Source organism: Gymnodraco acuticeps, unplaced genomic scaffold (assembly GCF_902827175.1).
Source record: "Gymnodraco acuticeps unplaced genomic scaffold, fGymAcu1.1, whole genome shotgun sequence".
Taxonomy (NCBI): domain Eukaryota; kingdom Metazoa; phylum Chordata; class Actinopteri; order Perciformes; family Bathydraconidae; genus Gymnodraco; species Gymnodraco acuticeps.
Window position 1 is genome coordinate 1,965,794 of NW_022990010.1, and position 20,748 is coordinate 1,986,541.

At 43.9% G+C, this 20,748-nt stretch overlaps 1 protein-coding gene across 1 annotated transcript; it reads left to right on the forward strand.

Annotated features, from left to right (window-relative positions):
• The first annotated feature begins 246 nt into the window (after positions 1–246).
• tbxa2r (thromboxane A2 receptor) lies at positions 247–20,244 on the forward strand. The gene is made up of 3 exons (XM_034213145.1): positions 247–497; positions 6,955–7,819; positions 18,003–20,244. Exons 2-3 carry the CDS (start codon positions 7,031–7,033, stop codon positions 18,300–18,302), a joined length of 1,089 nt encoding a protein of 362 aa, XP_034069036.1. The 5' UTR covers positions 247–497; positions 6,955–7,030; the 3' UTR covers positions 18,303–20,244.
• Positions 20,245–20,748: the final 504 nt, after the last annotated feature.

The window sequence follows — 20,748 nt, forward strand, 5'->3', positions numbered from 1 at the left end:
ATTCAAATCTATGCTCAGTGCAAAAGTTAAGAAAACATGTTTTTACAGCTTGTAGAAATACTCCTATGCACCCAATACACAATACAAAAGCCTATTTGCACCTTTGTGCACTACACATTCAGTTTAATGCCTGCAGGGACTTTTTCTCTGTTGCCTATTCTCTTGCCTAAACCATGTGGTGTCTTCCAGGAGCCCTTCCCCTTTTGTCTTCCGGGGAGGGGAGAACTGAGCAAAGGAAAGCCTGACTTTCGGGACAGAGATGAGTATCTGAGCTGCGGGGGAAGAGAGTGGAGATGATCGAGGGTTTCTGCTAAAAGCCTGCTGTTGTTCTTAATATATTTACATCAGATGGGACTTGATATGCAACCGGTTTCCCTCCTCTTCCTGTGACTATTGGGTTTGTTATTTATCTAACAAGTGCAGAAAGATGGTTTGAAGGGAACAGAGCAAACCTCCAAAGTGAAAGTCAACTGGAACTTGATAGTGCGTCTGTACTGGTAAGACCCATTTCATCTCTTAGTAAATTAACTTCTGAAAGAACAGCTATGAAGCATGAAACACCTAAAATGTCTAATTAAAAAAAAAATAGAGGAAGTAAGGGAACACCAATGTAGGAATTGTTGTACACAGGGCAGGGCCGGCCCTGACTAATTTGCTGCCCTAGGCAAGATTTTAGCTGGTGCTTTCTTTTTCTTTATGGATATTTTACAAATCACTCCCCTTTCAAACTGTATTCTTGTTTATTAATAACAACTGAGCTGAGGTTATCAGAGCCTCTCAGTCTTTCAGGAGAGAGCTCTCTAAAGCTCTCCCCCCCCCCCGCAGCCGCTTACACAGTAAATTCCTATGTTAATAAAAGCACACAGAAGCTGTGTACGTTTTTTGGGAGTTTGATTTATTTTAAATTAACACAAATACAAAATTAAAACCTATAATTGCACACTAAAACCATTATTTCTAAAAAAAAGAACAATTTCACATAAACCTCTGGTTTTTACTGGGGCTGGGGCAGTTCAACTTGATTTGGGGGGGGGGTTCCATAGTTTATGGGCGCTGTACGCAATATAGGCGTAGTTCTGTTAGTATAAGATAATACTTTGTTGATCCAAAATCGGGAAATTGTGTTGTTATGAAACTTACATTTTTAATTTCTAGGTGAGGTGCTAGTGGAGCCTCACAGCGGCGAAACTGTGGCGCGCTTACACTGTGCGCCGCGTTTGCGCTTCAGATGAGGCTCCCTCCGCAAAATGAGCCACATTTTGCCTCACCTCAATCTGCCTCACAGTCTGCGTGATCTGCGTGTAGGGAGGGGCAGCCCATAATAACGTCATATTAAATGCATTTGGTCTTTAGCAACCGCTTGTCAGAGCAGCGCATTCATCGGTGTTCGTTTTAAGGCTGCCAGTTTGTTGACGGCCTGTGTGTTGATGGGACTTCTCATGCTCCGTAGATTTTTCCCCTGCCTTTCGCCAGTTGTTAAATCCTCCTTTCACAAAACTCCCATCCCTGATCTTGTCTGCACTGACGAGCTTCTTTTATATAGCAGAGCAACAGAAGAAGCATAACTTGGTGTTGCAGTTACAACTCTCCGCCAACAGATGGGGGTGCTGCAGCCCCCTCAGGCTGAGGGCCTCAGCACCCCCCTTCCCGCGTCCATGAGCATAGTTTAAACAAATTGTGATTTGCATTTGTTATTAGGCCTATATCAGATATAAAAAGTCATAGTTCAGTGAGTTAATTTAGCCCATTGACGGGAAGCAACACCAAGTTAATCAGCACCTAGTTCAGTGCTGATTAACTAAAGACAATAACAGCCTTTAAAGGTGGGTTATGTAATTTATTTCAGAAACACTTTTTGTTATATTCCATGGAATGCTCTTAACATCCCGATAGCAATGAATATATTAAATGCTTTGACAATAAATACATCGAAAAATGTAATCTGTGGAAGCCTGTCAGCCTTCCATCTGTGCAGTGTGCACAAATGTATTTCGTGCCCTCCATTGGTCATGTGCGCGTTCGTGTGTGTTGGAGGAGGGGCTCTGTAAGGAAGTGGCAGATTTTTTCCAGTTGTGTATTTTCAAATTCTAGCGCACTCGATCTGGTTTCTCCAAAATTACATACCCCACCTTTAAATTACGATAATGTAGGGATTTAACATTATTTCACCATTTTAAAGAGTCTTCATTCAAACCTAACATTTTCTTTAACAAAATATTTACCGGAGATTAATGGCTAATGTTTGACGTCATCATCTATTCTAGAGTCGATATTAATTAACTACCACTGATGATGTTAGAATAAACTAAAGCTTGGCTCCTGTGGGAGAATTCTTGTGGATTTCATGTTTTTTGATCCAACCTTGTTCTATGTAGTCTGTGAAAAAAAACACCTACTGTCTAAAAACAAGCTAAACAATATTTATGAAGAAAGCAGTTAGCTCACTCTGAGAAATATTGTCAGTATACACATCAGACTTTTGTAAAAAAAAAAGCAATTCAGTGTTTTTAGTTGAGATTCTTGGCAAGACCTAGTCAAATCTATAGGCTGTGAAGTTTCCATTTTATTTATTCACCTCAGTGAGAGCACAACGTTTTCATTATCTCTCGTCTAATTGATCACCTCTATGTGCATTTGTCCCTGTTGCCTTGATAACGTATTGCATAAGAAATGTTTTTACTAAGGGATATCTTTAATAAAATCCCATTAAAAGGTTTGCAATACAAACAAATAAAACAAATAGTATAATTTTTTACAGATGGGTTATACAGGGCAGAATACTCGATGTACAGCAGACTATTACAGGTAGATGTATCCTTGGGCAAGATATTTAACCCTGAGTTGCTCCCGATGGCATGGCCAACGGTGTGTGAATGTTAGTTTCTAAGAAAAATTGGCTTTGAGGGGTCTTAAAGATCTGATAAAGTGCTATATAAGTACAGTCCATTTACCATTTACCATCACAGATGTCTCAAAATAATTTGCAACCACAAGTATACTGTATTAAAAAATGGTTTGCACCACAAACTGTAACTAATATAATTCTGTCTTGTGGAGGCTGGTCTGTTAAGTGGCTGAAAAAGATCCCATGCTCAGTTTAGGAACCTCTTAACACACATTTTGCACACACTGCATGTTCCATTGCATAGAGTACATGCACCTCATGATTATGTGTCTGTGGTTGACCATTAGTTTGAATAGGAAACCACTGTACTGCCTCCTTAAAGCAAAATGGGATATTGATTTGAGATGCTAACAGGATTTTTTGTCTAATTGCACACTCAAAGGGTTATTAGGGTCACAAAAGAGCTGGCGCCAATCTCCGACTGTCTCCTTATAGTATTCTCTAAGCTAAGGTATGGAAGGACCTGATAACAGTGTAGTTAGCTTTTAGCTTTAGATCCTAATGTTTAATTTAATGTTGCCTGTTACTGTCAGGGCTATAGAGTGCTGCAGGGACGACGTAATTGTTGTAGGCTACCCCGCAAGTTAGCATCGCACTGGTTCCTTCGACAACATCTCTGTTGGATTTTGTATTTGATTTTAGATTATTGCTCAAAAATAAACTCTGTAAACAAAAGTGTATGACACCCGTGATGATCACCAGATGGACCCCACTTTTATGATTTTTGAAGCTTAAATTCAATTGCCTGATGTAAAGCAAAATAAGTCACAAATGAACTACTCCTTGTGGCATGAATTAATGTCACCACAGCTAAGCCACTGTGTTGGACGTGATGGAGTAGTCTTATTTGGTTACTTGTACAGTATGTGACTGCTCTTTTTTAAGATACAAAGAAGCTTAAAGAATCTACGAGTAGAGGATCACCGCTGTCTTTTATGTCGTAGAACAAAGCATGTAATAGTTTCCAAAAATGTAACACTCTATTTTAGCCATAAATGAAAATATATGCCCAGTTTATTAATCAAACACTATCCATTTATTTGTTTATTTCTCATTAGCTGAAGTATGGCCTCTAGTTTGCTTTCTTTTTCTCTTCAGCTGTCACTCTATTTCCTTCTACATTTGGATCGTATCTTGAAAAGTATTAAATAGCAGGACATACAGTGGCCTTACACCTTTTTGTTGGCTGATGAAACAAGTGTTAGGAAGCTCACAGGAAGTTAAACCCACAGTTTGCTATGTGCAGTGTTATTAACCTAGTAAATTCAAATGAAGTATTAGACAGGACGTACTGAGATCACTATTGAAAGATGAGCAAAGACATAATTGGCAAATCCGTGAGGCTTACATAAACATTTAATATTTCTTCCTATTTTGGGATTATATCAATATCCTTATACTGTAGTATGCCATCAATCTAATGTTTTGCTTAGGGAAAACATTATTATGTATTGCCCATATTTGATTTAACTTCACCTTCTGACCTAATGCATAACTGCACCTAGCTTGTCACCAGCCTCATACAGTCTGACTATGGCAGACATGATATTGGGGACAGACCACTAGGAACAGCATCACAGATCCATTGTGACACTATGTGTTTATTTCGAGTAACTCTGTCAGCACTGTTCATATAACTGCATTTCCTGCCAGGATATGACAGCTCTCCTACTCTCTGTCTATAGCAGTCTCTATGTCACTCTCTCCATGCTGTCTGTATGTGTGGGTGTTGTGTTTTTGCCCTATCTTTATATGGTTTGCATATCCATCCTAAAAATGTGCTCACAAAATGTTATCGATTTAAACAGACATAAAATAGGGTCTGTCGGTATTGGTTGCAATTATTGTACCTGCAAGGACGATTGCTAAGATCTGGGAACATCTTCTCAAAAGGTGTCTGACAGGGCAAGCAGCAGTAACAGTCACACAATCAGACCAGAAGACAAAAAAACAAACAAAAACAGTAAATGGCCGCATGTAATCGTCTATCATAGTTAGCAGCCTTAATACCTCTTTTGATGTTGACTTTAAGTATTTAGGATTTATCAGCAACATTGGTGAGTTTACTTTCAAATGTACCTCCGATAATCTGGCTAAACTGTTACTAACTCCTTTTTCAATGTTAGCCATTGTTTAAGCAAAATACAAAAGCCATGTTCCCAAATCTTAGCAAGTACTTTGTACATAAAATGTTGAATCACTGGAAATTATGGCAAGAAATGTAAGGCAAGGCAAGGCAAGGCAAGTTTATTTATATAGCACCTTTCAACACAAGGCAATTCAAAGTGCTTTACAAAAAATGAAAGACATTAAGAAAATGGCATTTAAAATCAGTCATTAAAAAGAAAAGATAATAAAAGAAACAATAAAAGAAAAAATACATGGATAAAAGTTACAGTGCAGTCTAAGATGTGAATAGTTCAATTAAAAGCAGCGGCAAAAATAAAAGTCTTCAGCCTGGATTTAAAAGTAGTCAGAGTTGCAGCGGACCTGCAGTTTTCAGGGAGTTTGTTCCAGATATTTGGAGCATGATAACTGAACGTTGCTTCTCCATGTTTAGTTCTGACTCTGGGGACAGAAAGCTGACCAGTCCCTGAAGACCTCAGAGATCTGGATGGTTCATAATTTAGCAGGAGGTCAGAAATGTATTTTGGGCCTAAACCATTCAGTGCTTTATAAACCAGCAGCAGTATTTTGAAATCTATTCTTTGACACACAGGAAGCCAGTGTAAAGACTTCAGAACAGGAGTGATGTGATCCACTTTCTTTGTGAGGACTCGAGCAGCAGCGTTCTGAATCAGCTGCAGCTTTCTAATATATTTTTTAGTGAGACCTGCAAAGACACCATTACAGTAGTCCAGTCTACTGAAGATAAAAGCATGGACACGTTTTTCCAAATCCTGCTGTGACATTAGTCTTTTAATCCTAGATATATTCTTTAGGTGATAGTAGGCTGATTTAGTAACTGTTTTAATGTGACTGTTGAAACTCAGGTCAGAGTCCATGACTACACCTAGATTTCTGGCTTTATCTGTTGTTTTGAACATTGCAGACTGAAGCTCAGCGCTAACTTTTAAACGTTCTGCCTTGGCTCCAAAAACCATTGCCTCAGTTTTATCTTTGTTTAATTGGAGAAAGTTCTGACACATCCAGTCATTGATTTGTTCAATGCACTTACTCAGTGTTTGAATTGGAGCATAGTCTCCTGGTGAAATGGTTACGTAAATTAATGTAAATGAATAAGAATGTACTAGACATTACATTACATTGCATTTAGCTGACGCTTTTATCCAAAGCGACTTACAATAAGTGCGTTCGACCAACAAAATACAAACTTGAGGAAAACAGAATCATATAAGTACATCAGGCTTCAGAGTGCAAAAACATTTCAAGTGCTACTCAACTGGCTTTAGATAAGCCAGCCCTTTATTAGTATATATAAGTGCTTTGTTAATAGTTCTATCGCTCGAAGTGGAGTCGAAAGAGAGTTTTCAGTCTGCGCCGGAAGGTGTGTAAGCTATCTGCTGTCCTGATGTCAATGGGGAGCTCATTCCACCATTTAGGAGCCAGGATAGCAAACCCACGTGTTTTTGCTGATGGAAACTTGGGTCCCCTTCGCAGCGAGGGTGCAGCGAGTCGTTTGGTTGATGCAGAGCGGAGTGCACGTGCTGGGGTGTACGGTTTAACCATGTCCTGGATGTAGGAAGGGCCAGATCCATTCGCAGCATGGTACGCAAGTACCATTGTCTTGAAGTGGATTCTAGCAGTTATCGGAAGCCAGTGAAGGGAGCGGAGGAGCGGAGACCAAACCCATGCATTACTTTAGAATATGCATGTAGAAGATTGAATCCAAGCACCAGCAGTTATGCAACACACCTTGCCTTAATAAAGAGTTGGAAAAGTACCATTTAGCATTACATCCACAAAAGCATGTTGGAATTGCAACAAAACCAGCCCACTGTCACAGCAGAAAGTTTAGTATGTCTCTATTTCTTCATGTGTTTTGAATGTCTCAATGTTTACGTTTTCTCTTTTTTTTAACTTTTGAGGTTGAAGAGGGAAATGAAATTCCTCCTTCCATCCCTGAGTCATCTGTAATCGAGGAACTCACACCAGCTGATAATCATGAATGCCTCATCATTTGCCAACAACACCCCACTATGCTACTCCATCAACAGCCCTCCATTCAGGCCCATCCCCAACGCCTCGGCCTACTTCTCATCCATCTTCAGCGCCTTGGGTCTCACATCAAATTTAATCGCCTTCGTAGTTCTACTCAAGTCCTTCCGGCGGACACACAGCCGCTCGCGCTCCTTCTTCATGATCTTCCTTGGTGGCCTGGTGGTTACTGACTTCATGGGTCTTCTGGTCACCGGGTCCATCGTGGTTTCATACCACGTCACTCACTTTAATTGGCGCAACTTAGATCCAAACTGCCACTTATGCAACTTCATGGGTATGTCTATGGTCTTCTATGGACTGTGCCCACTGATGCTTGGTGCTGCCATGGCCATAGAGCGCTTCATTGGCATCAACCACCCATTTGTACACTCCAGCAGCATGCCCAAGAGCCGGACAGTGTTCATGGTGCTGATGGTGTGGTTGATCGCAGGCTGCATAGCTTTGCTGCCCCTAACGGGAATCGGGAGCTACCACATGCAGATACCTGGATCCTGGTGTTTTTTCAACATCAGCTCTAAGGGGAATGATTTTGCCTTCTCCTTGATCTTCTCTCTGCTCGGGTTGATGAGCATCGCTGTGTCATTTTTGCTAAACACGGTGAGCATTGTGACGCTAATCAAGGTGTGCTGCGGACAGGGTAAGAACCAGCGCCGCAGAGATCACGAAATAGAGATGATGGTTCAGCTCATCTTCATCATGGTCATCGCTTCCAACTGCTGGTGCCCCCTTCTGGTGAGTTTGCCAATTTTTTACAATAATAATATATACTGTGTATATATTGAATAATATTTAAAATGAGCCCTATATGTGTGCATGTAATATTTTAAGGACTGGTTGTGTGGCAAAAGATAAAGATGAAACAAAAACACACTTCACACTCCTCCCTGTTTGACAGTGTGGTGATAAAATCACAAGGGAATGTGCCATTTTTGGCTGCAGGCAAAAGAGGGAATTTGTCTTCCCTCAGTCCTGGTGTTTACAGATGAGCATCTTGACATTTTGCACATTTTTGAAATTCATTATCAACGTCTTTAAATATCCACCACAAGACACCCTAAAATAAAACAGATGTATGATCTGATCTGTACACTTGACCAAAGTAACCATGAAACAACCTACATTTTAAGGTGACTAATGCAATTAAAATGTAGCCAGATATTATTTTGCAAATCACTTAGTAATGGAGTCATCCATTATTCTTGGTAATATCTGTGCTGTTTTTCAATTGTTGAAACCATAATAAGGCATCAAAGGATCCTAAGCTCCTTTTGTCCACTTACCATGTATATGCTTCACTTCTCCTAAGAAATGCAGCTCCCTAATTTATCTGAAAGCCCTTTGATCTGGATTAGAGAGCCCCTTAATGCCTTAGTTGAGATAATGCTTCAGCTTCAGATCATGGGTGAAATCAGTGCCTTTTAAGGTAAACTCCAGTTTATCACAACTTGGATTTAACTTGTGTAGCTATAGCTTTTGGTTCTATCCGATATAACATTGCACTCTGATAACATGGCAACATCAATACACAAACACACATTAATTGGGAAGGAAAATAAAAGTGTAGGTAAAGTGTAATCCAAGTGACCTTTTAACTTTTACCTACTGCTATTGCCATAGTTGGATTATAAGAACAAATATGGGGATAACTTATTTAGAAAAACCTTAATGTTTAGGGATGTTGCTTTATCTAAGATCTTAGCTATTACTATCCTGAATAAGATGCTATCATTACTAATAGCACAAGCTACAACAAAATACAACCCAAGTTATTTTAAACTGCTGTTTTCCTGAGACCAGTCCACTAATTGTCTTGCTGGAGGACAAGTATAATGTTTACAACTGTAGAAGCAACAAGAAGAATTTACTCCAACCTACGTACACTCCTACAAACCATCATGCTTGTTCCTACTTGCAGCGTTTCCCCTAGGTTTACTGCTTTGGGGGGGTGCTGCCTGAGCGTGGCGGGGCGGGGGGGGGCATTGGGATATATATTTTTTTAAATCCTCTGGAGCAGAGAGAGGCTGTGGATTATTGTTATTGATGCATCAGTGTTTCTTAGGGTCAAAAACACTAAACTCACAACTTAAAATGAAAGTGTTTAGTTTATTTAATAAAAGAGCACATGTTCAATGTGAAAAGTGACAGTAGATATAGATTAGTTGCAATTTGGTGCTATAAATATATATATTTATATATATAAAAAATTAATTAAAAAAAAAGATTATAATATTTATTTATTGTTTAAACACCTTGAATTTCAGGGGGGGTGCGGGGCTCCGTTGGCGGGGCGCAGCGCCCCTCCAAGACAATGGTAGGGGAAACACTGACTTGTATTGGCTTTGATACAAAATAAATGACAGAGGTGTATGGAGTGCCCTTTGATTACTGCTCAACATAAGGTCAAAAGATCATATGGTATTAATCTGTGCTTAAAATGATATCTATGTGCCTATGTGTTCAGAATCAGAATCAGAATACCTTTATTAGTCCCACAGAGGGGACATTTGCAGCGTTACAGCAGGAAAGAGCCACAGACAGCTTAGTGTTGCATATCTTACATGCAATCTTGCTTTCAGACCAGCGTAAATAACCATCTACAACACCTACAAGTTGTCAATTCATAACTTTTATAAAAAAAATAGATTTAAAATGTAGCCCATCAGAGTAAGCAACAAAAAGGCTAAAGTAACTTGACTGGAGCACATATTGTTCTTCAGTCCTGTCTTACCTCAGTTGTGTGACACCCTGCACAGATATATATTCTGAGGTACGTGACTCAGGTGACTACTGAGATGACTGCAGATCCTGAAAGAGATGAAAATGTTTTGTTCTTCATACGAATGGCCACCTGCAATCAGATATTTGACCCCTGGATATACATCATGTGTCAAGTGTCGCCACTAAGGCGAGTACAAAAACCATGATAGCAATAAGTTGATATAATAACACAGCTTCTCCAAAGTAACTTCTCATCCCAAATCGTAACTTTGTGTTCTGGTTGGCTGGCAAACTCAGCATGTCCGGAACATCTGCCAATAAAACTCACGGATGGAGTGAACAACAAAGTTTACAGCTTCCAAAACATTACCCAAAAGCTCATCATGGGGAGCATGCTTCATAGTGAGGCCAATTTCTCATCTTGGCTTTGATGCTGCTATGTTAACTTCATTCCATTCCTAGTCCGTTAATAAACATTTCACCTAAATAGTTTCAGCCTTTTGTCATGTTTGTTTATTGCCCTTGTTATTCCCTGATACTAACATGAATGATTTATTACCAGAACTTGATAGCTTAACAATCTGAAGATTGAGGTTTTGTTACTCAAACATGTCTTTGAAGCAGAGCAGCAGATGTCTTTTGGAAGAGTTAAACATCAAGTACGTTTTCCAGGCTCAGTGAATGTAGTATTCCTGAAAAATGCAATCTTGCTTTAGTAGCTTATCTAGCTAAAAAAAAGATTGTTGCCTGTAAGCAAGACTGTGAACGCCTTCTGCGGAAGTGAAAGTTAGCAACTAAAACAAACTTGGAAAAGTGACTTTGGTTTTTTTCCGTCCTTGGAGCACCTCTGCTTCTAAGAACATTTTGTCTGACTTAAACGTTGGTTTGCATCTAATCTCAAAGCTTGCATGCAACAATTTCATGATGAAGGGGAACTGTTTCCTCTCACTGCTTGGGTGTAAACCACAGTTGAGCAGTTTGTTAGCACCAGCAGAATTTTAGACAGAGACAACAATAAGGCAATTTGTCACTCATTTCTAAAGGAGCTTGTTAGTATGTTTTTTTCCCCACTAGAGACTGCTTGGGCTTGGGCTAATATAGTGGTGCAGGGATGACGTATTTACCCGGAAATAAGCTGCGCATGGGTTCCCTCCACGGATGTATAATAAGAACTGAAGTTACCTACTGTAACTCCAGCTTCTATGAGTATTGGCGTAGCCCTCTAACCCCCAGTTTCCACCGGGTCCGTCTGCGCCGCGTTACGGCTGCGCCGTGTTACGGCTGCGCCGCGTTACGGCTGCGCCGCGTTACCCCCTGATCCCACTGGAAGCGTCTGCGCTGCGGCTGCGCCGCGCTGCGACCTCCTCCTGCGTCCTAACCCACCAAGCGCGTTTCAAAACGTTGCGGAAGCGGAGCGTCGTGTGTGCAGCCTCGCAGTTGTTGGATGAACATTCCACTTCCTGCCTGCGCCGCGCTGCGCCACGTCAAAAATAGGATTCATCCTATATTTTAGAAATTCCTTGCGGCGAGGAGCTTCTGGGACGCTTCGAGCCGCGGCGCAGCGCGGCGCAGCGTGTCTGGTGGAATAGCACCCATTGACTAGAGTGGCCGCGATCGCTAAAAACGCCGCAGCCGCAGCGCAGCGCAGACGCTCCTGGTGGGATTAGGGGGTTAGTAAGGATCGCGGCCACTCTAGTCAATGGGTGCTATTCCACCACACGCGCCGCGTTACGGCTCAGACGCGTCCCAGAAGCGTTCCAGAAGCGGCTCGGCGCAGCGCTTCTCTAAAATTAGGATGAATCCTATTTTTGCCACGGCGCAGCCGAAAGGTAAGGTCGGGCAGGCAGCCCCCCCTTGCAGGAAGTGGAAAGGTGAGCATCCGGGCCAGGCCCATCCCCCACATATACTAATTTAGCAGACCCCCCTCCTTCATCACAACACCTCCACTACAATACGCACAATGGACGACGAGGTTTTCATCATGGAAGTGGAAAAACACACTATTTTATATGATGTAACCAATGCTTACTACAAGGACAACATCAGAAAGGACAAGGCCTGGTTTTTAGTCGCTGCAGTTTGTGGAGTGGAAGGTAACAACTACATATTAATGTTTTAAAGTTAATTAATACTTGTAGGTACAGTACAGAGCCATTCAATAAACACAATTTAAACAGACACAAAAATAAAACATTTAACTACGTAGCCTACTTACTTTCTTGTAGAACTACAAATGTCCAGGATGCCTGAATCAATAACAAAACTGCGAGCCTGCACGCACGACGCTACACTTCTGAAACGCTTCTGGGACGCGTCCGGTGGGTTATGGCACTAGAGGAGGTCGGACCAAAACCGTGACGCGGCGCAGCGCGGCGCAGCGCGGCGCAGCGCAGCGCAGACGGACCCGGTGGAAACTGGGGGTAAGGCTATCGCTATTGGGTAATCCCCCTGCGCACCCGCGCAGCACTGAAACACTTGTAGTCCACGCCCACCTGCAAGGTGGGCCCCACCCTCGGGCTCCCTTCCGGTATAAATAGGAAGGAGGCCCGACCATCTGCTCCCATACAAAATAACTTTTCTTCAGCTATTCGTAGAGCCAGTGGGGCCCAGCACTTAGAGGGCTACGCCAATACTCATAGAAGCTGGGGTTACAGTAGGTAACTTCAGTTCTATTTCGTATATGGCTTCGCCCTCTAAGGCTATCGCTATTGGGTTAAGGGCGAAGCATGATGTAGTCTGCGCCCCACTGGGTCCGCCCGGTACTAGAAGCACAGACACACCTGCTCAATAACAACCCATGCCTATTGCGCCATGCGTAATGGCGCATCACCGTCCCTGTAACATAGCATAACATGAATATTTTCCATGAGGGGACGAAGGCTGGGAACAATACATACCTGCCGCTGTGAGAAAGTAGAGACGAAGGTCACACTTTGCCCAGTGACAAAAGAGGGGGAACAGCAGCTCTCTGCGTGCAGACAGGCAGGAGAGCGCACAGCTGGATCCCTGACTTCACTCACTCTGACAAGGCACTCCGTACAAAATGTGTCAGAGGAAAAGGAACATCCCTCTTATAAGAGGGAAAAAGGGGGCGCTCTCCGCGTGCCGAAAGTCAGGCGAGAGGCGCACAGCTGGATCCCTGACGTCACTCACTCTGACAGGACACTCAGTACAGGGTGTGTCAGAGAGGAATGGGAGACATCCCTCAAATAAAATTGAATAAATGAACAGGGGGAAGACCAAGATGCAGCAGTGCAAATATCTTCCACTGACAATCCTCCGTGCAAAGCCGTGGAGGAGGAAATTCCTCTGGTGGAGTGCGCATTGATGTTCTCCGGGGGATCCACCCCCAGAGGAGACATATGCCTGCGACACAGCCTCACACAGCCAGTGTGACAGCCGTTGTGCAGACAGAGGTTGCCCGATCGAGCGCTCTCTATAATGCACAAACAGGCGCTGAGAACGGCGCAAGGCAGCCGTGTGCACCACATAGCAGGACAGCGCGCGCACAGGACAGAGGAGATGAGACGTGGCTTCTTCCTCCGACCTGTGAGGAGGCGGAAAGAAGCCATCCAAGGTGATCACTCTTGACCTAAAAGAGCTTGTGATGACCTTTGCCATAAAAGCCGGGTTAGGGCGTAACACAGCTGAACTGCCATCTCCTTGGATCCGGAGGCATGACGGAGCCACAGAGAGAGCAGACAAATCACTCACCCTTTTCGCTGATGTTAGAGCCAAAAGCAGTAGTCCTACTACTTTGGCTGATAACAGTTTAAGGGGAACCTGATCAGGTTCAAATGGGGCTTTGCTTTAGTGCGCGCAACATCAACGCCAAATCCCACTGAGGCGCCAGTGCGCGTGACACAGGTCTGAGTCTTCGTACTCCTCGAAGAAAACGTTTCGTCAGGGGGTGACTAAACAACGTCCCAACCCCCGAAACCCACGTGACAAGATGATATGGCAGCAGCATATACCTTGATTGTGTTGAAAGTAGGGCTGTCCGTCGATTAAAATATTTAATCGCGATTAATCGCAAATTAATCGCACATTTTTTATCTGTTCTAAATGTACCTTAGAGGGATATTTTTCAAGTTTTTAATACTCTTATCAACATATGAGTGGACAAATATGCTTTATGCAAATATTTATTATCATTTGAACAATGACAAATATTCTCATGAATATTAAACACAACAACCTCTTAACATTACAAATATTCGCCTCAATTCAACCTGGAACCTCTCTCATACAATAATACAATACTGTGTGTGTGTGTGTGTGTGTGTGTGTGTGTGTGTGTGTGTGTGTGTGTGTGTGTGTGTGTGTGTGTGTGTGTGTGTGTGTGTGTGTGTGTGTGTGTGTGTGTGTGTGTGTGTGTGTGTGTGTGTGTGTGTGTGTGTGTGTGTGTGTGTGTGTGTGTGTGTGTGTGTGTGTGTGTGTGTGTGTGTGTAGAGACACTGTGATCGATCGTTGGAGCTATGTGAAACTCAAGGCATATGCTCGAACTGCCTGGACGCTGCAATCATGTTGCGTGCACTATCCGTGCTGACTGTTCGTACAATGTCCCACTGTCTGGCTACCTGCATAAAGTCAAGTGCTCAGCGCAGTTGTCGGCGAAATGTCGCTCCTCTGATTTCATCGCTGCGAGGGGGACCCAAGTTCCCAACGGTGAAAACACGTGGGTTTGCTGTCCTGGCTCCAGGATGGTGGAATGAGCTCCCCATTGACATCAGGACGGCAGATAGCTTGCACATCTTCCGGCGCAAACTGAAAACTCATCTCTTTCGACTCCACTTCGAGCGATAGAACTATTAACGAAGCACTTTTATACTAATAAAGGACTGGCTTTTCTAAAGCCAGTTGAGTAGCACTTGAAATGTTTTTGCTCTATGAAACCTGATGTACTTATATGATTCTGTTTTCTTCAAGTTGTATTTTGTTGGACGAACGCACTTATTGTAAGTCGCTTTGGATAAAAGCGTCAGCTAAATGCAATGTAATGTAATGTAATTTAAACAGCTCCTTATATCCGTTAGCGCAGCTAGCTAGCACCAGATGACAACAACAACAACAATACACGTAAGGTCTCTCTCTCGCTCGCTCGTGCCACACATACACATACCCTCCCGGTCCTCCCGATGGCCAGTCGGTGCCTGCCGGTGAGCGTGGAAGTGTGGTCTGCCGCAAGCTGTCAGCATCAGCTTGTAGATGGTATTTTAAACTCGATGCGCTCTGAAACTACGGGGCGGCCGAGGACAAAAAATACACATGCGTTAATCGCGTTAAAATAATTAGTGGCGTTAATTTTTTTTTGCGTTAACGCGTTATTGACGCGTTAACTTGACAGCCCTTGTTGAAAGCCAAATTCCTGTCCAACAACAGCTGGAGGAATGACAGCACATGAGGCAGGGGGCACGTAATGGGGTCCAGGCTTTTTTCTACACACCAACGCTGGAACGCTGTCCACTTGGCTGTGTAGGACGCTCTGGCCCTGGCTCCCTGAATAGTACGTACAACATCTTGAGAGAGGCCCAACCCCTCTAAGTGTTTCCGTTCAGGGGCCATGCCCATAAGTGCTGGCCTATCACTGGGTGACTGCTGATCGCTCCCTCCACCTGCGAGAGAGCGTCCCCGCACCACGGAATTTCCCACGGTCTGCCTGACAGCGTACGCTGTAGGCATGGAAACCAGGAAGCGCCCGTGCACTCCGGGGCAATTAGAATCACTGACTGTCACTCCTCCTGTACTCGGTCCAGGAACCGAGGGATCAGCGGGACTGGTGGGAAAGCGTACAACAGTCCCCTGGGCCATGGACGATGTGCGAACGCGTCCACCCCCATGGGGGGGTGGTCCTGCGCTTTCAGGGAGAACCAGAGGGCGCATTGCGCGTTCCCGCGTGCGGCAAACAGATCCACCTCTGCTCTCCCGAACCGGCTCCAAACCTGGGAGATCAGCTCGGGATGGAGGCTCCAGTCCCCCTGGCTCCTCTGGACATGAGGTCTGCCCCTCTGTTCAATTCGCCGGGAACATACATTACATACATATTGCTGTGGGCGTCTCTCCGCCTGCCGCTGTGGCCGGGTTGGACGCTGCGGCTGCTGCGGCTGCTGCGGCTGCTGCGGCTGCTGCTGCGGCTGCTGCGGGCGTTGGTGCCGCTGTGACCGCCCAGCAGGCTGAAGCCAGCTAACGTGCTGGCGGATGTCGTCCGCCTGTTCCGCAGCCACTTCATGGACTCCACCATGGCGTGGAACTGGGGTCCGAACACCCCGTCCGGGCTGATCGGAGCGTCCAGTAGTACCTTCCTGGCCGTCTCTGTAACCGACGCCTGCTGCAGCCAGAGGTGGCGCTGAATCTGCGTCATCCACGCAGCGATCATTGCCTGGGAGACAGCAACGGACGCGCACAGCGTGAGCGCCGTGCTGGCCGCCTTGCTGATCTCCTCCGCCTCATCCGCAGCCAAGGTGGTGGACCGCTCCACCAGCGCCACCACCGAGTTGGAGAGCAGCGCGATGTTGTTCGCCGCCTGGTGCGCCCGGTCGGCCTGGCGGGCGACATACTGGTCCCTGGGGGAGGCCAACGTAGGGCGCTGTCCGGCGATCATGTTGGCCTGTCTAACCCCAAAGAACGCCGTCAGGCTCGGCTCCAGAGAAGGGGTGGTTGGGAAACCAGCATCCGTGAACCCCTCCACCTTGGTGAAGGGAACAAATGTGGACACCAGAGCCCTCAGGGTCCTCAGGTTCGCCGCCGCCCCCTCCTGATACCTCCTGATGGCGGGGAAGCGTGGCCAGACCGGATCACTCCTGACCGTCTGCACCCGGGAAAAAACTCCAGCCATGTCGTCCAGAGCACACCTCTCCCGACCTAGGGGAACGGGGAGACCTCTGCAGGCGGCCGCCTTGCAAATGATCTCCGGCAGTTCCACCATGATGCCACCTAGCGCCGGCAGCGCCGTGGTGACGGAGAAGGGGACCGCATGCTCGGCCGCCAAACCGGCACCCTGCTCACTCCTGACCCTCCAAACCACGTTACTGAAGCACAGAGACACTTCATTTACAGAGTCAACCATGAGCAGCAACTGTGTAAGAGATTGGCCGACAGGAAGCGAAGAGCGGACGCTCTCGCTGCTGCGACCGAGGGGAGACGGGCAGAGTGTGAGCATGCGACCTGCTGGCTGAGAGCCGCGTACGCGTGCTCTGGCCCCAGGCAGGATTCGCACATCGTGTGCTGGTCGTAGCTCATAATGTATCCAGAGCCACATGAGGGACAATCTCTTACACAGTTGCTGCTCATGGTTGACTCTGTAAATGAAGTGTCTCTGTGCTTCAGTAACGTGGTTTGCTGAAGAAAAGAGGGAGCAGATTGTCGGGCCTCCTTCCTATTTATACCGGAAGGGAGCCCGGGGGTGGGGCCCACCTTGCGGGTGGGCGTGGATTACAAGTGTTTCAGTGCTGTGCGGGTGCGCAGGGGGATTACCCAATAGCGATAGAGGGCGAAGCCATATACGAAATAGAACAGTTCCCTCGACAAAAAAGCAATGGGATTTCTCCATAGGATTTTGGAAAATAGCTCGAAATAAGGTCTGTGGATGTTTTGTTCAGCCGGATAATATCCACATGTCTACCCTACTTTTATAATTTTCGAATCATAAATCTAATCGCCAGAAGCAAAATGCTAACGTTATGCTATAAACAAACTACAGCAGGGATGCTGCTTCAACGTCACGCCAATTTAGGATCGATATTCAAAAATGTAATCTTGGGAACCGGTAGTGGTAAAATGCTATACCTCACTTCCAGGTTTTAGGACTCGTCACTGCACCACTCTATAAGGCTATGCCTCACAAATGCAGCAGTTTTAGTAAAGCAAGGGGGATAATTGTGCTGCAACAGCTATTACTTCAGGACTGCCATGGCAAAATATATTTTAGCCATTTCCCTCAGTAGACCTAACACATGTGTATGTGTCTGTGTGCATTTGCAATATTAACCATTTTCATCTTTTGCCTCTTGTTCCCTACTTCATCTCTCCTTCAAAATCTTTGCTGTCTGTTGTCATTAACATATTTTCTCTCCTGCAACTATTTGACTTCCCTTCTTTAAACCTACTATATCATGTCATCTCATTCCTTCCTCACTCCATTATATCTTGCCTCTCTTTTCCTTCATCCATATCCCCACTTAAACCCTTTCCCCACCAGGTCTTTATTGCACAAACTGTGCTGTCCGGACGTCCTCTCCAGATCAAATACCTACTGCTGTGGCTCCGCTTCGCCACCTTCAACCAGATCCTGGATCCCTGGGTCTACATCCTGTGCCGAAGAGCCATGCTTAAAAGAGTCGCCCCCCGCATCGACTGGTCTCGCAGCTCCATCATGTCTTTGCCCCCATCTTTTGGCGACACCGTCCGAAGGTTTACCCGCTCATCACTACGGAGCACCATGAACCAGGAAACCGCAGGAGACCGGCGGAAATCTGACCTCCCACCTCCTTCTCCGTGATTGTTTGGATTTGGGTTTTGCGGCCAGCTGAGTGATATTGTTGTGGAAACTGGAGGTGACAGTGTTTTCAAGCTCTGTGACCAAAATACCAATACTGTGACCAAAATAAGAAACAGAATATGAACAATTTGTAATGTTGTTATTTGTTTGCATAGCACTGAAAGCTTTAGCAGTATTAGCAATGACACTTTAATTTAGAGCAGTTTATAGAATACAACAGTGGCTGATTGGAAACGTATTCAAGTTTAAAAGATGGATACAATCGGTCTCTGTAACTACAGATATGCACTGCACATTCTAGGTGTACTGCTCCATCAGATGTGTATTGTGATATATGAGGTTTGAACAATGTACTTTTTCTTGTAGGACATTATATATCTTAAGCTTGTACTTTGCTCAGTTGCTCTCTAGAGTGTCCCATACATTTGAGGAATAGGTATGTAGCTAGCTATGATTTAAGGTTCATGCTAAAGTGTGTGTTCTATTGTTATAAGTGTTCACTATAACTTATATAGAGGCTCTTGGAAAGGATTGGACCATGGACGAATCCTGGCAACGTGTAGGTTGACTTGCTCTCGTTTATTAATCACCGATGCACAACACGTTACATCATAAAGGTTCCTACCCTATTTCAAACCGGAGAGACGTGATGTAAGAATTACATATTTATTGTTTACACGTCATATGAATGAAATGATTGCCATGATAATACAACAGGAGAATGTAATGGTGTTTGTCGATTAGGCCCCGGTTTGCAGGATAATCATTCAGGAGGGAAAGAACCGCTCCGATGAAATCCCTGGGGTCTAGACACTGGTGGTGGTGATGAGTAGGTGAGACCGGTCTGAAGGAGGAAGGTTTAGCTTTGTCCTGAAGGAGACGGGAGGCGAGAGGGGTGGAGGCGGGTTGCGTGTGATCATCTGCAATGACAACTGACAGGGAGGAAGAGCAGGCATTTAAGGAATTTAGCATGTGCAGCGATTGGCTGCTGAGGGGTGACGCCCTCGTATTTAATGAGGGGGGAAGGGAGCCATAGAGTGCCGTGTAAGTGACTCGTGTTAGGTCTTCCTTATTGAACTTGCGCTAAAGCTTTCATTATGCCTGATATTACAGTGTGTATTCGTGTTTTGTTCTTTTTCTGAAAGTATTTACACTGAAACTGTTTGGAGACAACTTTGTATGTTGAAGGAACTATGACGGTGGAACAGTTGATCCCCAGAGCATCCAACAATGATCCTAATCTTGTAGAAAATAGTTTTGACTAAATAGAAATTTAGCTTAGGCCCCCTAAGAACTGTATTCTTAATATAATACTTGTTCTGATGATTCACTTTATTCAAACCAAACTTTGCAGATCTTGTAATGATCACTTGTAATTTTACTATAGATTTGAATATGATCCTCTGGCCACATTAATGTTTGACAGAAGAGAAATAACTGCAGAATAAAGCAATGCCAATGAGAATGTGATTATCATAACAAAGATACATATTTATGCAGAACTTGCAAATGCAAAGTTTATGTTGTGAATGTTAGACACATCTTTAGTACTTTAGCAATTTGAAATGTAATTTGTTGTATGAATCCAAATTCAGCCGGATCATTTGGGAAGTTAAATTACAAACATTGTAGCTGTATTGTAATAGATTTAAATGCACTATATTATGGCTGTATTTCAATATAATGAAACTGATTACATTCTTTATTTGTGATTTCTAATGTACCTACATTAGTCACACTGATCTTTTATACATTGTATCACTCATATCAATGTGCCACTAAATCACCAAACCAATATATAATAACAGCTAAAATGTGTTTTGCTTTAACTCCTTATTTGTATCATCCGGTGTCAATGAAGTGTACATGTTGAATGTGGTTGACAGATGGCATGTGATTGGACATATAAATAAAGGATTAGTGAAATGCGGAACATCTGAAATATTTTTTAAATGACTTTTCTGTTAAAACACAGGCTTGATAACTCATTTTGAATATTTTTACAATTTAAACATGTGAAGTCTGCCATGCATTTTAATGTCTCAATAGAAAGATGCAATCATAAACAAAGTGGTGAAACAAAACCAGACAAATGCAGATTTAAGTTTAACCTAAATAAATATAGTTGAGTCCAACTGCATTTCAGCGTTTACTTACCTGCATTTAAATAATATGACATTATACCTTCACATTGTTTGAGTGAGAAAACATAATTGTCAAAATCTAAGATGTAATTTGATGCCTCAATGCGGTGAGAGTATACATTGACACAAAGTCAAGTATAAAGACTGTCATAAACTGCTCAAGCATATTTACATTCTTTACTTGAAACAAACCAGAAGAGTTTCCTGTGAACTCATGGCAAAAGTGGGAAGCAAGTTAATATGTGATACAATGTTATTTTGCATGATGACCTTTATCCATACAGATTTTAGGCAAAATGACA